This window comes from Macrosteles quadrilineatus, unplaced genomic scaffold (assembly GCF_028750875.1).
Source record: "Macrosteles quadrilineatus isolate MER2022 unplaced genomic scaffold, UCM_ALF_1.0 Scaffold_5__1_contigs__length_97177068, whole genome shotgun sequence".
Taxonomy (NCBI): Eukaryota; Metazoa; Arthropoda; class Insecta; order Hemiptera; family Cicadellidae; genus Macrosteles; species Macrosteles quadrilineatus.
Window position 1 is genome coordinate 51,619,183 of NW_026542598.1, and position 20,430 is coordinate 51,639,612.

General features: G+C 34.0%; 1 protein-coding gene across 1 annotated transcript in view; it reads left to right on the top strand.

The window, feature by feature from the left end:
• The first annotated feature begins 4,563 nt into the window (after positions 1-4,563).
• LOC128993874 (transcription elongation factor SPT5-like) overlaps positions 4,564-20,430 on the top strand; it is a 45,534-nt gene continuing 29,667 nt past the window's right edge. Inside the window, exons 1-6 of the mRNA XM_054417937.1 lie at positions 4,564-4,833; positions 12,946-13,255; positions 15,993-16,059; positions 17,396-17,503; positions 18,270-18,394; positions 18,941-19,078. Of these exons, the coding sequence (XP_054273912.1) occupies positions 12,951-13,255; positions 15,993-16,059; positions 17,396-17,503; positions 18,270-18,394; positions 18,941-19,078 (743 nt within the window). The 5' untranslated portion in view covers positions 4,564-4,833; positions 12,946-12,950. The remainder of the gene's footprint in view (positions 4,834-12,945; positions 13,256-15,992; positions 16,060-17,395; positions 17,504-18,269; positions 18,395-18,940; positions 19,079-20,430) is intronic.

Consider the following 20,430-nt stretch of genomic DNA (forward strand, 5'->3'; position numbering starts at 1 on the left):
AATTTAATGGGTTATTGCCGTCCGACTAGCTTAAATTGTGTATTTAGTGTCAAAACATCAGCGTTAAGAGGAATTTAAACAATCTGTGTTTAGAGCGACATATAAGAGAGTGTGCCATGAGACATTAATCATCAATTATAACATAGTAAAAAATGAGAATCGAAAAAGTATTCTATGAGCTAGATTATTAGCTAAAATTTAAAAATTCATTGTTGTTTATTGTCTAACTTAGCTTAGGCACTAAACAAACTTTGGTAAACGCAATCACATGATTATTACAATTAAGTGTAAAAGTTAATAGGTAAACGGTTCAAATAAGACATTACGGCAATAACAGCCTGTTTATGAATATGTACAAATGTTTCATACAACAGTTGATCTTTAGATTTTTAAATAAAATAATCGAAATAGATTAACACTTTTAATTAATTTACATTTCCTAACAGGAACTCATATAGCCTATTCTAAGTCATTTGACAAACACTTTTTATTTTTCTTTAAACCGTATATCATTCAATTAGTCACTTAAACGAGATTATTGAAGTCATAATAGCTGTAAATGATTAAATTAGGAAGTTTTCCAGTTACTCTCAGTTACCAATGACAAAGGGACAGGATGAATGGTCTAAGATGAACTGACACAATTAAAAATAGTAGATCAATTTGTAATTAATCCTACTACATCGTTGAGCAAATGCAATGTGTTTTATTAGACAACTAGTTATAATTTTACCATAGAAGATTATGTTTTTCTACTGCAATTTTTACGGTAAGAGATAGAAACGGTAAGAGATAGAAAGAAAACTTAAATACGTAAAATGTTTGTTTAAAAAGGACATTTCACATTATATTTAACTACCTGGCCCGACAGACGTCGTCCTGTCCTAATGTGGTTTTATGTCAAATGCTCGTTCATTTTCAAGATGAGCTCGTTCGCTGCGCTCACTTGCCTTCAGTTACATTTTTTTATCAGAATTTATTTTACAATCTGGTCAAACAAATATGAGAACAATAAGTAAAACATTTATCAAAACAATGTCAGGAAGCAAGCACCTGTTCATCAACAAGTCTTGCCAAAAATTGGATCAATCATAAATATTTACAGAAATCTGTAGCTTAGGTCCAGCACATGCATAACACTTTTTAATCTGGTAATGCACTGACTATTGTCCAGCAGATTAACAGCAAGACTGTTCGGATGATATTCTAATTAATTTTTCTTGATACTTTTTGCTAAGGTCTGTAATTTCTTCTTTCACTGATTTAATTTTGAATTCATTCCTAATTGTAGTGTTGGATACGAACCAAGGTGCGCCAATTCTTCTCAGCGTCTTAGCCTGAAATCGTTCAAGAATTTCGATGTTGGATTTGCTCGAGGTCCCCCAAAGTTGAATTCCGTATGTCCAAATTGGTTTGATCATAATTTTATACAGTAAAATTTTCTTAGCCAATGATAATTTTGAATTCGTACCTAGTTAGTAGCCAATTGAGTTTACAAATTTTTAATTCCATTTGCTGTCTCTTGCACCAGATATGAGATTACCAATTTAATTTTTTGTCAAGAGTTAGACCTAAATATTTTACACTGTCTGCCTCCGTTAAGGCTACATATTATTAATGGTTACTGGAGGATTGTACTCTGTTCTCAGAGTAAAAACAATATGTTTGGACTTGTTTTCGTTGACTTTTATCCTCCACTTTTTAAGCGAATATTGGAGCTCAGTCAAGGCTTATAAGAGTTATAACAATCAACGTTAGTAATTACATTGCAATGTATGAAGGGGGTGGTTGCTTCCAGAATTGCCTCCAAGGAACAACATGTAATATTGAACAACATAATGTAATATTTTATGTTACATTTGACAACAAATATTCGTAAAAAACAAATGGAATAGAAACCTATTTGATAGCTCTCATTTTTTATGCATAGATTTGTTTTTTAAAAGTTAGGTTATCATTACAACAGCTGTTTCCTTAATTCAATTTAATCAAGAAATGACAAACATGGCATAGTAAACAAAATAAAACATTCTTCCATAAGATTAACATGTAAACTGCAAAGGGCCTTAGGACGCTACCCTTAAGGGTTTTTGAAACGGAAACAGGCTATTATGTTATTCTAGTACCTAAGGAATATCCCTGTAAATTTTCATGCCAATTGGTCCAGTAGTTTTCTAGTTATAAACGCTGTAACTAACACAACTTTCTTTTATATATTTCTAGTTGGCCCGACAGACGTCGTCCTGTCCTAATGTGGTTTTATGTCAAATGTTCGTTCATTTTCAAGATGAGCATGTTCACATGGCTCAATCACGTCTTGGTTGAAGTTCGTTCGCTACGCTCACTCACCTTTTGGTTGCAAATTAGCTGTTGTCATAAATTGAAAAAAATAATAGTGCTGCACCCTGTTGGTAAACCTATTAATTTCTTAATGCTATTGAACATCATAGAATTAAATTCTTTAGTTGAACCAGCTGTTAAGAATCTTTAATTCCATTTAAATATGAGTACTCATAAGGTTAACGTGGGAAACTCCAGAGCCACTGGGGCGGAGCCCTTTTGACGGATCTACACCAAACTTCACACAAACCATCCTTGAATAATGCTTAATAATAACTGAAAGTTTCATTACAATCTGTCGATCGGTTTCGGAGTCCACAAAGGACAAACAAACATACATACATACAAACAAACATACATTGGATATTATATATATAGAAGATTTGTTATAGGCCTAGCTTGCTATTTAACAGTTTTGAGTTTTCAGCTTTCTTTTATTCTTCAAATTCGAGATTTTTTTATAATTAGAAAATAACATGGAAAATGCCCTTACTACAAGTTATCTTAAAGAGTAGCTCATGAATAAGATTGGAAAGAAATTTGGCGCTGTTCCGTTCAGTAGTTAGGGTATTACGGTAGTTAACTTCATAGTCCTTTTGTAAAACGTTTTGATCCACACCCTGTAAATACGGTTAAAGATAATTAAATTTGTTTGCACAAAAATGATCGGGGTGATTAGACCTTTAAATTGATGTATCACACAACCCATGTTTATATTTGAAAATTTCTCAAAAAGCACCCCTACCCCCCAAATTGGGCCCTTTTGGGGCATTTTTCAAAATTAAAAATTATTTTATTGGATTTTGCATGTCCAAATTAGGGGGAAATGAGAACAAACAAGTGTTAAACGCCTTACCTTTGCACACAAGAGATATGGAAAGTTTTCAAATGAACACCTGTATATTTCAAATAAATTTATGATTGAAAACACTTTAGATGGATACCATATTCATCCTCAAGCTAAGTTTGGCCTAGGTAGCAAGTTTTAACTAGGTACCTTCTTACACGAAAAAAAAACAGTATAACGAATCATAATACAAGTGTAACAAATGTCAAATTATTGTAAAGCCTTCAAACGGCAGAACACATATTATATACACAAGATAGTTGATATAGCATTGACAAATTTGAAGGAGACTGCAAGCGTCGTGAATAGAAGTCGTTCGGAGTTAAAAAAAGAACGACTCTCATTATACTCAACTGATCTGTTCAGCAAGAGCTGTTCACCTTCAATTTGAATCTCCCGCTCTTTTTCGATCTGTTTTGCTTGTCGACATTTTGCGTGTCGATAAAGTGGGAAAATTTACACAACCGTCCCACATAACAGACATCCCACATAACCGACATCCCACTTTACAGACATCCCATATTACCGACACTGTCGACATTTTGAGTTGTCGACAAAGTGGGACTATTTCAGTGTCGATCTTTTGGGATGTCGATAAACTGGGACCCCACGACCACACCCTGCTTTGACTTTCTCTTTCAGGGTCACTGCCCCCTCCAATTTCTCAAGGCCCCAGATACTTCCATGATTTCCGTCACTGCGACAAGAGTGCTGTTTTTGATAGTCTGCTCCAACTCAACTATCCTGATTTTGCCGATCACCAGAGCATTGAAGAATGAAGACGAATTAAAAAAAATCTGCAATTACCTGAAATCTCTGCAATCAAACAGTACACGCCCATGAGAAAAGTTTACAGTTGCTTCCTCAATGGTTTTCAAAACATCTTAGAAGTTTAGTAATTCAAAAGAAGATTCTGTATAAAAAATACAAGTCATCACTGTCCCAATACTACGTCAACTTTCAACTTTTATGAAGAATCTGTATTCAACTTCTCAGCCAATGCCTCTCTGAATATTATCTAAACAGCTAATTGCAACTAAACGGCCTATTTTATTTTCTGAAATATACAAATATTATAATAATTTTCCTGTGTAGTAAGACTAAGATGTAAAGTATCGTACATTACTCGACTAGCATGGTAAGCTGCCGCTCGATAAAACACCACTTACTAGGCTAGGGTTACCAAGGCCAACAAATTTAGTCTGTTTTGTACGTGTTATCATATTATAATCAATGGCTGCATCTAAAACAATTTCATTTTACTAAATGCTAAATCGTCTGTACAAAAAGTTTGTCTACGTTTTGATTTGATGGTTAGGTTTGGTTTAGGTTATTTAACTTAACTTTTTACGAGTCGATTCGTCGATTCGATTTCGATTAGTGATTACTGATTAGTGAAGTTGGAGGGACTTGGATGGGAGGGAGATAAAAGTAATAATAATTTTTACTATACCAAAAAGCTGAAAATATCGCCCGGTTTGGTTGGTTTTTTCATTCGTCTGTTCTTGTCATCATATAAAGCTTAATAAATAGTCTTGGTTATGTTTCGTTTCGGGTTTCGGTAAATGTGTCAGACAATCAGTGCTGTAGATCACTGAAAACTTCTCTGTTATTTTATCAGTGTTTCTAAGAAAAAACAACATAAGGTAAGTTAGGCCTGGGTAATATTGATGTTTTCAGAACAGTTTCACTTAGGCTATAGGACTAGCATTGAATATAGCCTATCTCAACTAAAAGCTAATCCCCTTTTATCGTCTCAGGATAAGTTAATGTAAATTAGCCTAGGCCTAGATGCATTTGGATATATTAAACATAAACATAGCTAATTTAAACCTGTCCCTAATAATAGGCTAGTAATTAGCTTTAGCTAATCGGGGTAGGCTATAAGATATAGGATGTGTGTTGAAAATCATATCACTAGGCCTACTTAACTTAGGAGGGGTTTATTTATTTAGCCTATTCGCTGAGGATATGCGTCCGGTAACCGGACGTGGGTCAGGTGTCCGGCAGTTAACTTACTGTCATAACCTAACCTAACCAACCAAACTTGCTGATAATGAAAAAATCGAATGAAGGTTAAATTCTGTTCATAAAATAAAATTATAAAAGAAGAAATGGCATTCAAAGCAAAATCTTTGACAAAAAGTTAAAGTTACAGATGGGATTCGAACTAGGGACCTCTTGCTTATAAGCCGAGCACTCTATCCACTACACCACGAACACGGATGGCTGTGCATTGTATCGTTGTGGTAATGGCGTTCCGAGGCCCCCGCAACCTGGTGCCGTCACTGCCGGACGCCTAATCCACGTCAGGTCACTGAACGTGTATCCTCTGTGTTAGTCTAATGTATTTATTTATTCCTAGGTCAAACGGCCATTATTATAATATTTGAGACGTAGGAATTGGCTAACTCAGGAACTCGCTAACTCGGTCGTGTGGCGGAACTGGCTAACTCGATTTTGTCTCGCGGCGGAATTCGCTAACTCTGCAAGTCGCTAACCAGGCCGCGCCCACTGCTCGGAGCGTTGCCAACCTTGTACGACAAAATAATCGTACACTGCCGTATTTCAAAATGTCAGTGTCTATAAAGATACAGTAAATGTTATTTTTTTTTTTATCAATTCCACTTTTAACACATAACTAGCCCAAAGTAATTAAAAGACAATTAAAAAATCATGAAAAATTGTTTCTTATTAAACTGTACGATGGCCAGTTAAATGTTTATGATTTCGATCTTAAATATAAATGCCATCAGTATAAAAGAAAATAATAGAATATGAAAAATATTCAAAATTTAGTTTAATTGGTAATAAATAATTAAACCTCTACGAAAATAAGCTAAATTACACGCAAGTTCTTAAACACGGAAAACAGATTTAATTGTAATGTCGTAATAAACCAAAACCATTAATTAATACAGTCATCAACCATCGTAACTTTCATAATTAATTCATAGATTTTAAATTAAATGTTCGTCGTTGAACCGTCCAACTTACGTGTACAAATATGATGACATCGACTAAGTTTTTATCTAGGCCTAATAGTTTGAACCAAAGCATTGTAGGCCTACTAGTAAATAGTTGCCTAATTCTAAAATGTGTTGAATTTTTTAGCAATAATGTTACATGTTTTAAAACAGTTTTTAGATTGTACACCTAAGCACCACTAGTAAAAACTAGGAGAAGATATAATATTCATATAATAAAACGTGACAGGGTTATTTTAATTCACGATTGTTAATAAACTAATTGACGGATTTTCCTGATTTGAGTGTTGGGTTTCCTTTATATTGCTTTCACAAACGAAATAAACTATACCAAGCCATTGCTCGGTTCACCGTTCCCCAGTACTGAGCTACACAATAGACAATAGCTTTGTTTTTGGATAAGATAGAATCAGCCTGGAAAAAACTCCAGACTTTTAAAAAGTAGGCCTACTGAAAGACGTAAAATTAATATTAATTCAACAAAATTAAGAGGATGACCCGGGTTCTACACTAATAGCCTACGATAAAAGAAATTTACAAGTTGTATTTATGCATAGACTGTGTTGAATTTTTTAGCAATAATGTTACATGTTTTAAAACAGTTTTTAGATTGTACACCTAAGCACCACTAGTAAAAACTAGGAGAAGATATAATATTCATATAATAAAACGTGACAGGGTTATTTTAATTCACGATTGTTAATAAACTAATTGACGGATTTTCCTGATTTGAATGTTGGGTTTCCTTTATATTGCTTTCACAAACGAAATAAACTATACCAAGCCATTGCTCGGTTCACCGTTCCCCAGTACTGAGCTACACAATAGACAATAGCTTTGTTTTTGGATAAGATAGAATCAGCCTGGAAAAAAACTCCAGACTTTTAAAAAGTAAGCCTACTGAAAGACGTAAAATTAATATTAATTCAACAAAATTAAGAGGATGACCCGGGTTCTACACTAATAGCCTACGATAAAAGAAATTTACAAGTTGTATTTATGCATAGACTAACTTTTAATGCAATCCATGAATACATTAGGCCTACCACTTTATAATGTATTGATAAATATTTATTTAAATTCAATAGCTCTATTTAAAAATACATAACCACTACAATGTAATTCTGTAATGACGTTTAACGTGTAAATTTTATTATGATTTATGATTTAAGGTTACTACAAGCCCAGTATATAAAATACGAACTCAAACATTTTATTTGCAGAAGTTCACAAAATGGTATTTATTCGAATAAAAGAAACAAATGGCGGACTACGAAAATAGATATTTCATAACATGTAATAGATTCAAATTAAATGTGCATTTTTATCTTTTTCATACCAATAAGCTACTATTTAAGTAAGAAACCCACATATAAAACATACTCCCTTATATTAGTACATTTCTCATCCTTATGGATGATCTGAAGACAGTTGTATTGTTAGTTCTGTCCGGTGTACTGTCTTTAGAGGTCGTGTTTTGTTTACAATTGTTTCTTGTTTTCAGTTATTTAAAACCTCGTTTAACCAAATAAAACGTTCTAATCACAACTAATAACACGTCCCCTAGTTATATAACCAAACAGTAAGGAACAAATCATGAAGTTAACTATAAAATAATAGAAACACAATTTTGTCGACACTAGCGATCAGTGTCACCGGACATGAACTAGACACGAAAAACGAGCTTCAAAGTTTACAATGGGATGTAAAGTTTACTTGTGTTGGTTAGTCTATGGTAAGACTATAATGCATTTTCCACCCTAATAATCATAAGAACTTCTCTGTGGTTAAACATACTTCTAAATATATTTATTTTATCGACTACGTTGCTCTTACTCCTAATTATTCGTAGGATACGACATTATGGTGCCGATACGATATAGGTACTACACTTTCGGCAACACTGGCCAAAAATATTCGTGCTTGGCTCCCATTGGACGGCCCGCGAGGCTTCTGATTGGGAGTTAGCGAGTTCCGCCGAGGGACCGAGTTAGCGACTTCCGTACGAGGACGGAATTCGCTAACCCGGCTCTAGAGCGGGTTAGCGGGTTCCGGAGTTAGCCAATTCCGAAACCGAACAAGTTAGCGAGTTCCTCTCATCGACCAAATTTGAAGATAGGGCATTTAACATGGGGTTAGCGAGTTCCAGAGTTAGCCAATTCCGCGGACCCTAATATTTACATGAAAGCAAGATGGTTTAATCAAGTACCGGTAGCCTATGAATAACAAGGATAGGATAGGACGTACTTAGGTCCAATATTATAATTTTTACAAAAAGACTTAAAATAGATATGGGTTAGCGGCATAGACTAAGCAACACAAGTAGACTCCTCATCCCATTGCAAATTTTGAAGCTTCCTTTTGGCGTCTAGTTCATGTACATCCACACTGATCCACTGATCGCTAGTGTAGACAACATTTTGTTTCTATTATTTTAGGGTTATTTTCATGATTTGTGCTTTACTATTTGGTTGTATAACTAGGAGACCAGTTATTGTTTATGATTACATTGTTTTATTAGGTTAAACGAGGTTTTAAATGACTGCAATAACAAGAAACAAATTGTAAACAAAACATAACCTCTATAGTTGGACGTACAGAACTACTTAACAATAAAATTGGCTTCAGCTGTTCCATTATGATGACTAATCTACTAAGGGAGTATGTTTTATCTATGGTACCGGTAAGCTTACAGTTTCTTAACTATGCTAATATCGATTGAAACGGCTGCACTTTAGTTTACGTCCTACATTTACTCACATAGTTTGGTTAATGGTAGGTTTAGTTTAGAACAGTTTCATTTTATAATCAGCTGGTAGCCTAGTTAATGTAGGCCTATAATGTAGCTTATATATAATCTAACAAAAAACCACTAAGTGGTAACACTTTCCCCGCCAAGTCAGCAATCCAAAAAAGTTAATAAATCATTACTTTTTCCGCCAAGAAAAACAATGTAATGTATGTAAGTTTGGCAACTTGGCGGCAGACTTTTGCTTGGTTTTTTTCATTTAAGTTACGTTCGTGGATAATTTCACAAATCAACTTCTCTAATTAATTAGTCCAACTAAGTATAATTTATGAAATGTGGCACAAATAAGGTCAAATTTTGTAAAATAAGCTCTCACCTAGCAATGTACCAATGGGAGGGATACTTGCTCAATGAAACTAGTTTTATGGTATTTTTTAAAGGGATCGAGCAAAAGTCTGCCGCCAAGTTGCCAAACTTACATACATTACATTGTTTTTCTTGGCGGAAAAAGTAATGATTTATTAACTTTTTTGGATTGCTGACTTGGCGGGGAAAGTGTTACCACTTAGTGGTTTTTTGTTAGATTTTATTTATTTTTGTAGAAAATTAACAGTTAAAATAAAAATCCTCTTTTCTCTGATATATAGACCACGGCACAACTACATCTCATTTAATTTCAATAATATTGTTAATGTAGAACTAAATTCTACATTTTTGGTCTTATCTGCTTTAAACAGATTAAAAACTTTTTGACACACGTACCAAAATTACTATTTAACAAACCCACTGGGCTTAAACTCAGTTTCAAATTTCATCAATGCTCATCTTGAACAACATAAAATGTGTTGATGTTACATAAGTGTTCTAATAATTAAACCCGTATATCTAAAGACTAGTGTAAATTGAGCCCTTATTAGAGATGCAAAAATGTAATCAAACTAATTAGGTTTGTTAGAAATAGCATAAGGCAAAACAAATATTGAATAACTCATTTATCCTAAATTTACATATCACTTTTTAATTGCTTGTTTAACATATGTAGAGTGATTTTCCCGATCGTTTTATTTGTTTTAGTGTATCAAAACATAGAACAAACCTTAGTACTAGCGTACTAGTACTAAGTTTCAAGTTCCTAGGTTTCATATGTTTTGATAAGTAGTATTAAACTGTTAAAAATGACGAGCTGCTGTACCAGTGAACCATCGGTACACTGCATTTTTCAATGGAAAGTATCGGGGAATATCACTGCTCTAAGTAATTTTATATAGTAAGTAGTTCAAATCATTCAGTATACCTGAAAAAAATACTTTATAAAAGTATTAAAATAATTTTTCAGCTGTTCCTATGAATTTCTCTAACATTTAATTAATTAAGATTTAATCGCAGCTGGTCCTTCTTTTGTTTTGATTTTAATCCCATGTTATTTAAATGGGCCAAACTCGTACTTTGAGGGCTTGCCAAGGGTTTATGGGTCAACGCACCGACTTGAGACCCTCAAAAGGCACATCTACACGCTAAGGGCTTTCAAACAACATAAAAAACATTAAAATTGAGCCAGTGGTTTGGGCTGTAGGTCCTTCAACATTTAAGGAGAAGAAGGAGAACACGGAAAATTTGTGAATTTTCAAACTAGTTTTTCTTGGCTCAAACACAACCGTTTTTTAAATTCTTTTTTTTTATTTTGTTGAGAATGATTGCCCCTATCCAGTAGATGAACAATTATTTTAATAGCTTTTGTTTCTTCAGAGCTATAGACGAGTAAAAAAGCCACTTTGTCACGTCATGTATATATACACTGCAGCAGCTGTGTACCGCTGGGGGACTTGGCGGGGCGGAACGCTGCCGCGTTCCTTAATACAAATGTAGGACGTAAACTAAAGTGCTAAGTTACCATTGAAACTATCGAATTGAAAATATTGATTAATAGGCTTACTCGATATTTTAAAATATTATTATAAAATGAAACTTTCATTAAGTAATTAACTTATTGTGACTAAGTTAGGGTGACCAAGAGTACCATAGTAATTTATATCATTAGAAACTATACTTAGGTCGGCTGGTTAGAAAGCGTCCTCCTCGTAGCATTGGTGCGAGAGAGAGATACCAAGCCGGTGGGAGTGAGACAGACTATGGCTCTTCCCCCACTCTGCTGCCGCCCTACCGCATATTAACAGCAATTAAGCTATAGGCCTACAGCTGATTAAAATGTAAACAATTACGTTCTTCATAACTTGAGAAAAATAGGTCCTACAAAAAATATTGTAGGCTATAACCTAAATCGCATCAATATTTGAGCATCATGAAATGTTATTATGTCATTATGTAAGAAGTTCCATTTGGTAACACAGGATTCCAACTCCAACGACACCGGGGCGGCGCCGTGTCGGTGTCATGCCGGTGTCGTGTCGTGCAGTGTGAAAACGGCCATTGGCGGAGAGGGGGAACATACCCTCCCTCGCCATTACCTCCCCTACATGCGCTAAGAATTTCGCGCAGGTCGTTTTCTAAGTGGCCGACCTATAGATTTTTACCAGAAAACAATGGTGCAAAAGTTTTTCTGCTGTCATAAAGACTGAATAAACTACGATCGTTTTAATTTAATTTAAATGTTGTATTAGGAACGTTGAATCTGCAATTCAATGTTTACACTGTAAAATCGAAGTTAATAGTCCAAGTCACATTTATTGATTGATTATAAACTTAAGTTAGCCTATGCCATTTTAATGTAAACCATCACAACCCACTCTTAGACAGGTATTTCAATAACTTATGTTAATTTAAGTAAATCAAAAACACATAGTGTTTTTAGCAAAACAGTCTGGAGATAATATAAATCAACAACTCGATTCATTATAACCTAAACTATAGCTTCCTAATCTAACCTAACTTCAAAACACTTAGTAATATAGTGACTAATCTGCATTAACACCCAAACTACCTACCTACCTCACATTTCTAAATAAGAACTGAAGTAGTTCATAATCAACATTCAGTTGCATTTACAAATTCCTCTACCTCTTTAAGTCCTCTTTGTATAAACTTAATGTTTGTCAGCTTAGGTTTCTTTTTCTTCCCTAGACGATCCTTTCAATCATTCATGTTTGTGTCAGTCAATTCACGGCGACAGAGACCAGCAGACAAAAGGCATTACAGTAATAAAATTCAAACGATCGTAGTTTATTCAGTTTTTGTGACAGCAGACAAATCTCTGCACCATTGTTTACAGGTAAAAATCTAGTTTCTAATGATACCTATATAAATTACTATGGTACTCTTGGTCACCCTAGTTGCAAAAATTTTCACCTAACCTAACTAACCAATCTTGCTGATAGTGAAAAAATCGCATGAAAGTTAACTAATCAAATCGATAGGCTAGTTTCAATCGATAAATATTAACATAGCCCAGTTATGAAACTGTACCTGAGATATTATTTCAAATTACATTGATTGGTATATTCTGGCTCATTACTATGATACAGTATACATGAACAAGCAAAATAAATACTGTAGTTACAAACTAGCATATTACAAGAGACATTTATACGCTGAATCATTTCAAATAAACCACTTGGTTGGATGTAAAATTCAGTTCACAACCAAATTACTCATCCTGCCGGTCTTACCCCATCATTGATTTTAGGGTAGGCCTAGTATTTCTTGTAAGTTAAGTGCCATGCTTTACAATTCAGTTATAAGTAGGCACTAAGTTTCATCCATCAAATTAGGCTTAATGGTTTCTACTATTCTTAAGCCTACCAAGGTAGCTCAAACATCACTTGTCTAATCAATTTGGGCCCCACTTACACTTAGGCTTGAATAACAATTAAAATTTTGTTAGTTTTTAGAGAGCTGAACCTAGTTTTAACTCTTTATCAGTAATTTTGCCCCTATTTAATATTTGTGAATTTAAACAATTAATTGGCGTAGAATTTTTAAACTAAAATTTAAGTCATCAACTTAGGCTAATCAAGTAGGCCTGTGTTTGTCTCTATAAAGCTAATTTAATGACTATAAATGTTTAGGAATCATGTCAGATGCAGAGGATTATGACAGTGAGGCAGGCAGCGAAGCTGGTAGCGGAAGTTACCAGGGTAGTGAACCGGGGAGTCCAAGAGGAAGTGAGCCAGGCAGTCCTCAGGCCAGTGAGCCCGGTAGTCCCCGAGGTAGTGTACGAGGCAGTGGTCGAGGTAGTGACTCTGAACCGGAGGCACGCAGTCGTAGTGTGAGTCCTAGTCGAAGTCGCAGCCGCAGCAGGAGTGTTAGCCGATCACGTAGCAGGTCCCGAAGTCGCAGTCGAAGCCCTAGTGGATCTGAGGCCGAAGAAGCTGAGAGGTAAGCTACTAACTTAATTTTTTTTTTCTTTAGTTGGCTGAAGTACACTGCAAATTGTTGGTTAATAATTGCTTCTTCTTTTCCTAGGGGGAAACTTTAAACAAACATCAATAATTGCATCATTTTTAGTTGTTTTTGTATTTGGAAATTTTGTTTTCAAAATTGATCATTTTATTAGAAATTTGTGTCTAGCCTAATGGTGGTATGTCTTTAATTCACCTATAACTTTAGTAGACCTTATGAAATCATTGGTCTAGGCCCTAAGTTCAAACATTTAAAAAACTGTTCTAGGCCTACTACAAGACACATAAACTTAAGTTAAATACGGGTCAAGCCATAAGAAGATCCAGAAAAAAGGTACTAAAGCAAGATGAATTTCAATTTTTTGTAGGGCCTATGTAAAATCTTCTTTCAAATTCTAGCTCTTAAAAAAGAGGATTATTATTGTTTTGCTCTGCAGGCTAATTGTTTAGTCATTAGTGTAAAACGTCCTAATGTTTATATCAAAACTTCTTAACACGTTCGCTGCTGACCGCTAGATGCCGGGACGGCGCCAGGAGCTGAACTAATGCTCGCTGCTGCGTAACATTGCCGCTGATACACTGAATTACAGTAAAAACAACAGTAGTTTTACTATATGGCAATGTTCTGCAATAAAACTGGCTTTGTACATAGTACTAAGTGGTTCTGATAGAAAGCAGCACTACACAGGTTGCAGTCAGTAAAGTAGTGTTGCTATCTAGCAGGAAAGAGGTGGGAAAAAGCCCTGTTCTAAATGACGCTGGTGGTCTAAAACCATATTTTTTATTGTCAAAAAAGTACGTCCCCACGAGCTGCAAAGAAATATAGGACGCTCGTGACGAGCTGGCTGATCCATGGAAACGTTAAACAACAATGAATGGTGACGTTCTGGAACGTTCCTAGCTCCTGGTGGCACGATTTTTATTTCAGCTGCAGTTTTTTAATATGGACAAAATGAGAGTTTAAAAATTAGAAATAAAAAAGGGAAAATAAATAAAAATTTTAAAATTTAAAATTAATTTTTTAATTATAAAATAAAAATGTTATAACCTAACCTAACTAACCAAACTTGCTGATAATGAAAAAATTGAATGAAGGTTTACTTATCAAAAAAATAGTTCTGTTCATAAAATAAATCTATAAATGCTTCAAATTCAATTTAAATTTTTTTTTATTATAAGATTAAACTGTTATAACCTAACCAAACTAACCAAACTTGCTGATAATGCAAAAATCTTTGATAAAAAGTTAATGCCACCGAGAGGTTTCGAACCTGGTACCTTTGGCTTCTCAGCCCAGCACGTTATCCATTAGACCACCGAGGCCGATGGCAAACTAGCCGTATCGTTGCAGTAATGGTGGTCCCTCAGCCAATAGAATACTCCGATTTTGACAGTATTAAAAATACTGCAGCTGAAATAAAAATTCAGCCTCCTGGTGCTGTAGCCCAGCTGACGTTCTGGAACATCCGTAGCAGCAAACGTGTTAATCCCAAAGTAAAAATACTTTTTGTCTTATTGTATTCCAACAGAAATTCTATGTTGATGTACAGTTTGTTTACAAACATTATATCAATATTTGTAGGCCTGATATTTTTAAAAGAAAATTCCTGTCCAACCTTTAGTTTAAGTCTTTTGAACTGATAAGTGATAAAAGACTAACTTAGGCCTATTAATTACAAATAAAATAAATAGGCCTACCAGTAAGTTTATAGCAAAGTGCATGATCCGACTTGAATAAATTTAACTTTTTAGGCAAAAAATTTGGATAAAGAATTGGGTTCACCCTTATTTGAGCAAGATTGATAGTTCTAGGCTGTTTGCAGCAGCTAGCGAGCTGTCACAGTCAGATAGGAAATTCAAATATTTTTACAGAATGACAAAGACGCCTTTTTTGAACACCCCGTGGTCTCATGCAACTGAAGTCTGCAACGCAACTGCAACCTCGGGCCCACGGTTGTATGTGACTGGTTTCAAACGTTTTTTGAGATCACCAACAACCAGTTGCATCGTGTGCAATTTCCCTTTAAATCCCCACTGCAATACATTGCGGATGTCACAAAACAGTTGTACGCGCAACTGGTTTGCAACGACAGTTGTAGAACAGTCACACTGTGTGCGCTGGGCCTTATTGTTTGCTTGTTATTGAGATGTGTGGCCAAACTTTATTAGTTATTAATATTTTACTAAAACACACTTTATTACCTTGCCAGTAACAGCAGACCTAGGTTACTTACTCGATAAACTTAATGTTATTTGTGAAAATCAAATTAGGCAAATGGAAATGTGCTTTAGACTGCAGGTTTGCTGTAGCGCTGGTATTTTCAAAATTTGTGGCTTTGTAACACTAATGGGGTCAAATACCTAAAATCTCTGTTTTGCTTACACAATTTATCTATATGATGGTAGCCTAAGTCACGGTAAAAGTGTTTCAATCTTGGTATTTCATCCTCCAAGTTTGTCAATTTCTTTTTAAGGTCTAATCAAAATATGCAATGATTGGTAGATTCTGTATGTCGTTGACTTAGAATCATTCGATCGCTCTAGAATGAATGAAGTCTTTATTTTGTCTTTAGGGGAATCCTAATATCGTCTGAAAGTTTTCAGTAAAGGCCACAGTTATTGTTAACATTATGTTATTCTTAACACAATTAAGTTATTGTTTTATAGCTTGTTTTACCAACATTTTTCCCTCACGTGAAACAAACTTGTTACAGGAAAGGATCAGGAAGTGAGGTTGAAGATGAGGAGGAGCCTGAAGGAGAAGATCTCAACTCGGAGGATGTAAGATTTAAATTTGGTGTATTATTGATTATTTAAAAGTGTTAAACTGTAGAATAATTACAAAGGAGATTACAAGTCTTAACTATGTATCCTGTTACATAGGATAGCCCAAGAGTAGATTGGTACTTGTTTTTATTTATTTAATTTTATTTCAACATTGCTAAGTTCCAAAAAATAATTGCAGTATATTTATAAACAGTAAAGTGATAGTATTCTGGAAAAAGTAACTGTATCTCAATCAATACACACAAATCAGCAATAATTTTCTTGTTGTTAAAAATTAAATTCAACAACCTTTGTTTCTATTTTTTCTATCTCCATCCAGAGCCCAAGCCTGTTGGTCTGTAAAGGATACTGTAATTTTATATTTTTTGGTACTTGGCAGTGATAAAATAGAATAAGGAAATCAAATCTACTACCAATCTACTCTTAGGCTAAGTGAATTAAAACTAAAATACAAGCGATTACTTGTAAGTTAGTTTTAATCTAACAATAGGGTTTACATACCTGGTTAAGTGATTACAGAAGAGCACAGGATTCCTGTCCTGGAGGCTTAGATTCAAATAATTCCAAACACTAATGGCTTTAAGCCACATTATAATGCTGTGACCCAGTAATGGAGCTCACCCTTAAGCTGTTGGTCCACCTATCTGGAAAAGAAAGGGAATGTTTCTCAGGCAAAAAAGACTTTTCTTTTGGAGAACTCCCCTCAACTAACAGCCATACAATAATCAATTATTTTAATCTTGCTATAAAATTATCTGGGTAGCCGAGTGGTTAAAATAGTGCTCGCCTTCAATGATATGAAATTTGCTGGTTCGATTCCAAGCGAGATTGTTCCCAGACCCAGATTCCATCCGTCATTGGGCTATGAATTAATGATGCTATGTAACAAAAAGGTTGACGTTAGATAGTTACAAGACCAGGGTTTGGACCGTTCCCTTTCAAAACGATAAAAATGCCATTGGCATAAAAACACACAAAAAAGTCTCAACATCTTTCTATATACAGTATAGCCTAACCTTGACTACAAAACCTTGACGATCTTTTACTTTTTTTCTAACAACATTCTTTTCTTTTATTGGACATGGGAATAAAACTGTTATTTAATTCATGTGTGGTTAATTTTTTTTTCATTGTAAAATCTTTTGGATACCTTTGTAGAGCCAATATTTTAACTATGTTTTTAGCCTTTTTTATATAATTTATTTTCAGAGTAACAAAATAATTACTTCAGAGTAACCTATAAAAACGTTTTATATAGGTTTAGTTAGGCCTATATAAAAAAGTTATAAATAAAAGTGTAATAGTGTAATATTGCTACTTTTTCTCATAGGAATATGATGAAGAAGAAGACGAAGATGACGACAGACCACACAAAAAAAAGAAGAAGAATGACAGATTTGGTGGTTTTATCATTGACGAGGCTGAAGTCGACGATGAGGTAAGTTTTTTGTTATTGATTTTGTAACAATCAAAACTCGTTTTTCCTCATTACAGTTTTGGCAAGAAATTATTCAAAATTTTGAATTGCTAGCCCCCAAGGACTACAATTCCCCAATTAATTATATGAATAAATTATGGTTGACACCATCAACCATAGTTCATAGATCATAGTTAATTTTTGTTTGATCGACATTTTCAAGATTCATGATTAATTTTCCATTATTCAGTCAGTTTTATTTAGCCAGTGACAGTGGTAAGACAGTTCTGGCCAGCCTTTACAGTTTTAACCAGTTTTATCACTTTTTATTCATTTTAATCATTTGATCAACATGACTAGTGTTGACGATTGTGATGTTGACAGTATTTTAAAGAATCTGTTGACATACCACAATGTATTAATACATTGATGATTTGGTTGCATACAATGACCTGAAACTAGTTGTCATACCAGCAACTGTGGTTGGTTAAGGTCCTTTATATTATCAATGACATTTTCATTCTTTTGTTAACTTTTTTGAGTTGCAAAATTAACTTATCACAATATATTTAATATATGTTTAAAACTATACATAATATAGACTGTTCCCTTTCAAAACTAAAAAAAATGACACAAATGAAAAATGAAAAATGAACATTGGTGTAGAAAACACTAGATGAAATAGAATAAAATACCGGAAAAAATCCACTAGGATTTACTAAAAATGTTTTATTATTCCAATCTTAATGTTACTTAGTGTGACTTGGTACTCACTTTTTACTTGTAGCCTGAAGATGACGACGAGTGGGAAGAAGGAGCGCAGGAGATCGGCATTGTTGCCAATGAGATGGAGGAGCTTGGACCAACGGCTCGGGAGATAGAGGGACGTAGAAGAGGAAATACCTTGTGGGAGTGAGTATAAGCTAGGAAAGTGTAGTAACACAAATGTCAAATCTCCAAGCCACTAAATTTTAAAGCTTGACGTTACTGCGATTATGGCATAAACAGTTTTAAAATAAACAAAGTTTATGAAGTGATTCAAAATAAAGTAAATAATTAATATACTGTAATCGATTGCCAAAGTAAATTCTACATATTGTTTTAATAATTTGTATTGAGATTCAAATGTTTAGATTTAACCGCGATAACAGTTTACCACCATCATGATATGAAATATAACCATTATATGACTCTCATTTTGAATTTGGCTAACTTTTTGTGATACCTTAGATTTTAAATACAGGCCTAATATGACTTGCAAATATCAAATTAATGACTTAGAACTTCATGGTTTAGAACTTAGAGTAAATAAGTTTGTGTTACAATTACAATGAGACGCCACATAAAACCTAAACCACATAAAAATGAGTCAAAAGTAATATTTTAGGTGCATTTTATATTATCACTGTAGAAACATAGAACCATCAGCATGCTTAACAAGTTTTGTTTCTTTTGCAGTTCCCAGAAAGAAGATGAGATCGAAGAGTACCTACGCAAGAAGTACGCAGACGAGTCACAAGCAGCGAGACATTTTGGAGATGGTGGCGAAGATATGTCTGATGAAATCACACAACAAACTCTATTGCCTGGCGTCAAGTAAGGAACCTTCAACTTGATATGTTTAGTTTGTCATACCTGCGTGTCATAAACTGAGGGTTGTATTTTTGGAAATCCCAGGCACTCCTATAACAGAAATAGTATTTTTAGCAATTTGTAATCATAAGACAACTTTTAACCACTTATAACTGTTCCTTTTTCCGATTTTAGTAAATTGACTGTCCTATTAGAGCATTTTCACTGCAAATTACTTTATTAAGTACGCTTATTTTTTATGTACTCAGCCTATCCACTATGTTGAAGTTAACTGTAATGTTTTATATTGCCAATTGTGATTTTTTTTTACTAGTCGGGTATTTTACCATACAATGTGCTTCAACTACCTTACTAACTGAAACCTGTGCCATTCATGAGTTCTGCATTAATTTTAGTTTATTCCATTAGGTAGGTTATCTATTATTAATTCCGTGTCAGTCAAATGTTAAAACAAAATTTGGAAGCTGACTGGATTCCCAAAAAAGAATATTTTCACAGTATAAGAATAAGAAATATTTTTTTCCATTGATCTTTATAAAAGAAAGGCACACGTCATTTGTTATACATAGTTACAAGGTGATTCAGTGTTTACAGTACAATATATCTAAAATTTAAATAACCACTTACATGAAAATAATAGCGTTATTTCAACTTACTCTTCAAAATCATACAAATTATTTATTTCACAACTTAAATTATCATCAATTCTGTAAAAAGGACTTTTAACAATCCAGCCATACAGTTTTTTTTTTTTTTAATACTGTAAGATACTAATTTTGCTTCTTCAGGCAGCTTACTAAAAAGCTTTATACAATTTTATTTATATACGAATGTTCGGTTTTTGCCAATCTGTGCTGCAATGAATCTATTTTATACCTACCTGTATTATAGTGTATAGTGGTTGTGTATGTCTTTTCTGAAAGAGAATCACTTCTAAGTTTGATTTAGTTTTTGTTAGAATTTGGAATATATAAATATTTACTATGGTTGGTATCCTGAAATTAATGAAAAGAGGTTTACATTGTGTAGCTGAGCATTCTCCAGTAATGCTTCGAACCACCTTTTTTTTGGAGTTAAAGGATGTCATTAATATGTGGAGAGTGGCTCCACAAAATTAGCATGTGTGGTTGAAAGAGCCCAAAATAGAATAATCTTAAATATTTTTACCAACAAAATCTTTAAGTTTCCACAGCAAGCACCTTGCTCTTGAAATTTTGTTACAAACAGATTGTATGTGAGATGACCAATTTAATTTTGAATCCAAGTTAAATCCTTAAAGTTTAGCTGATTCATATTTTATCTCTGTTTTGAGACTGAATATTATATATTCATATTATATATTGTGTGTGATTTAT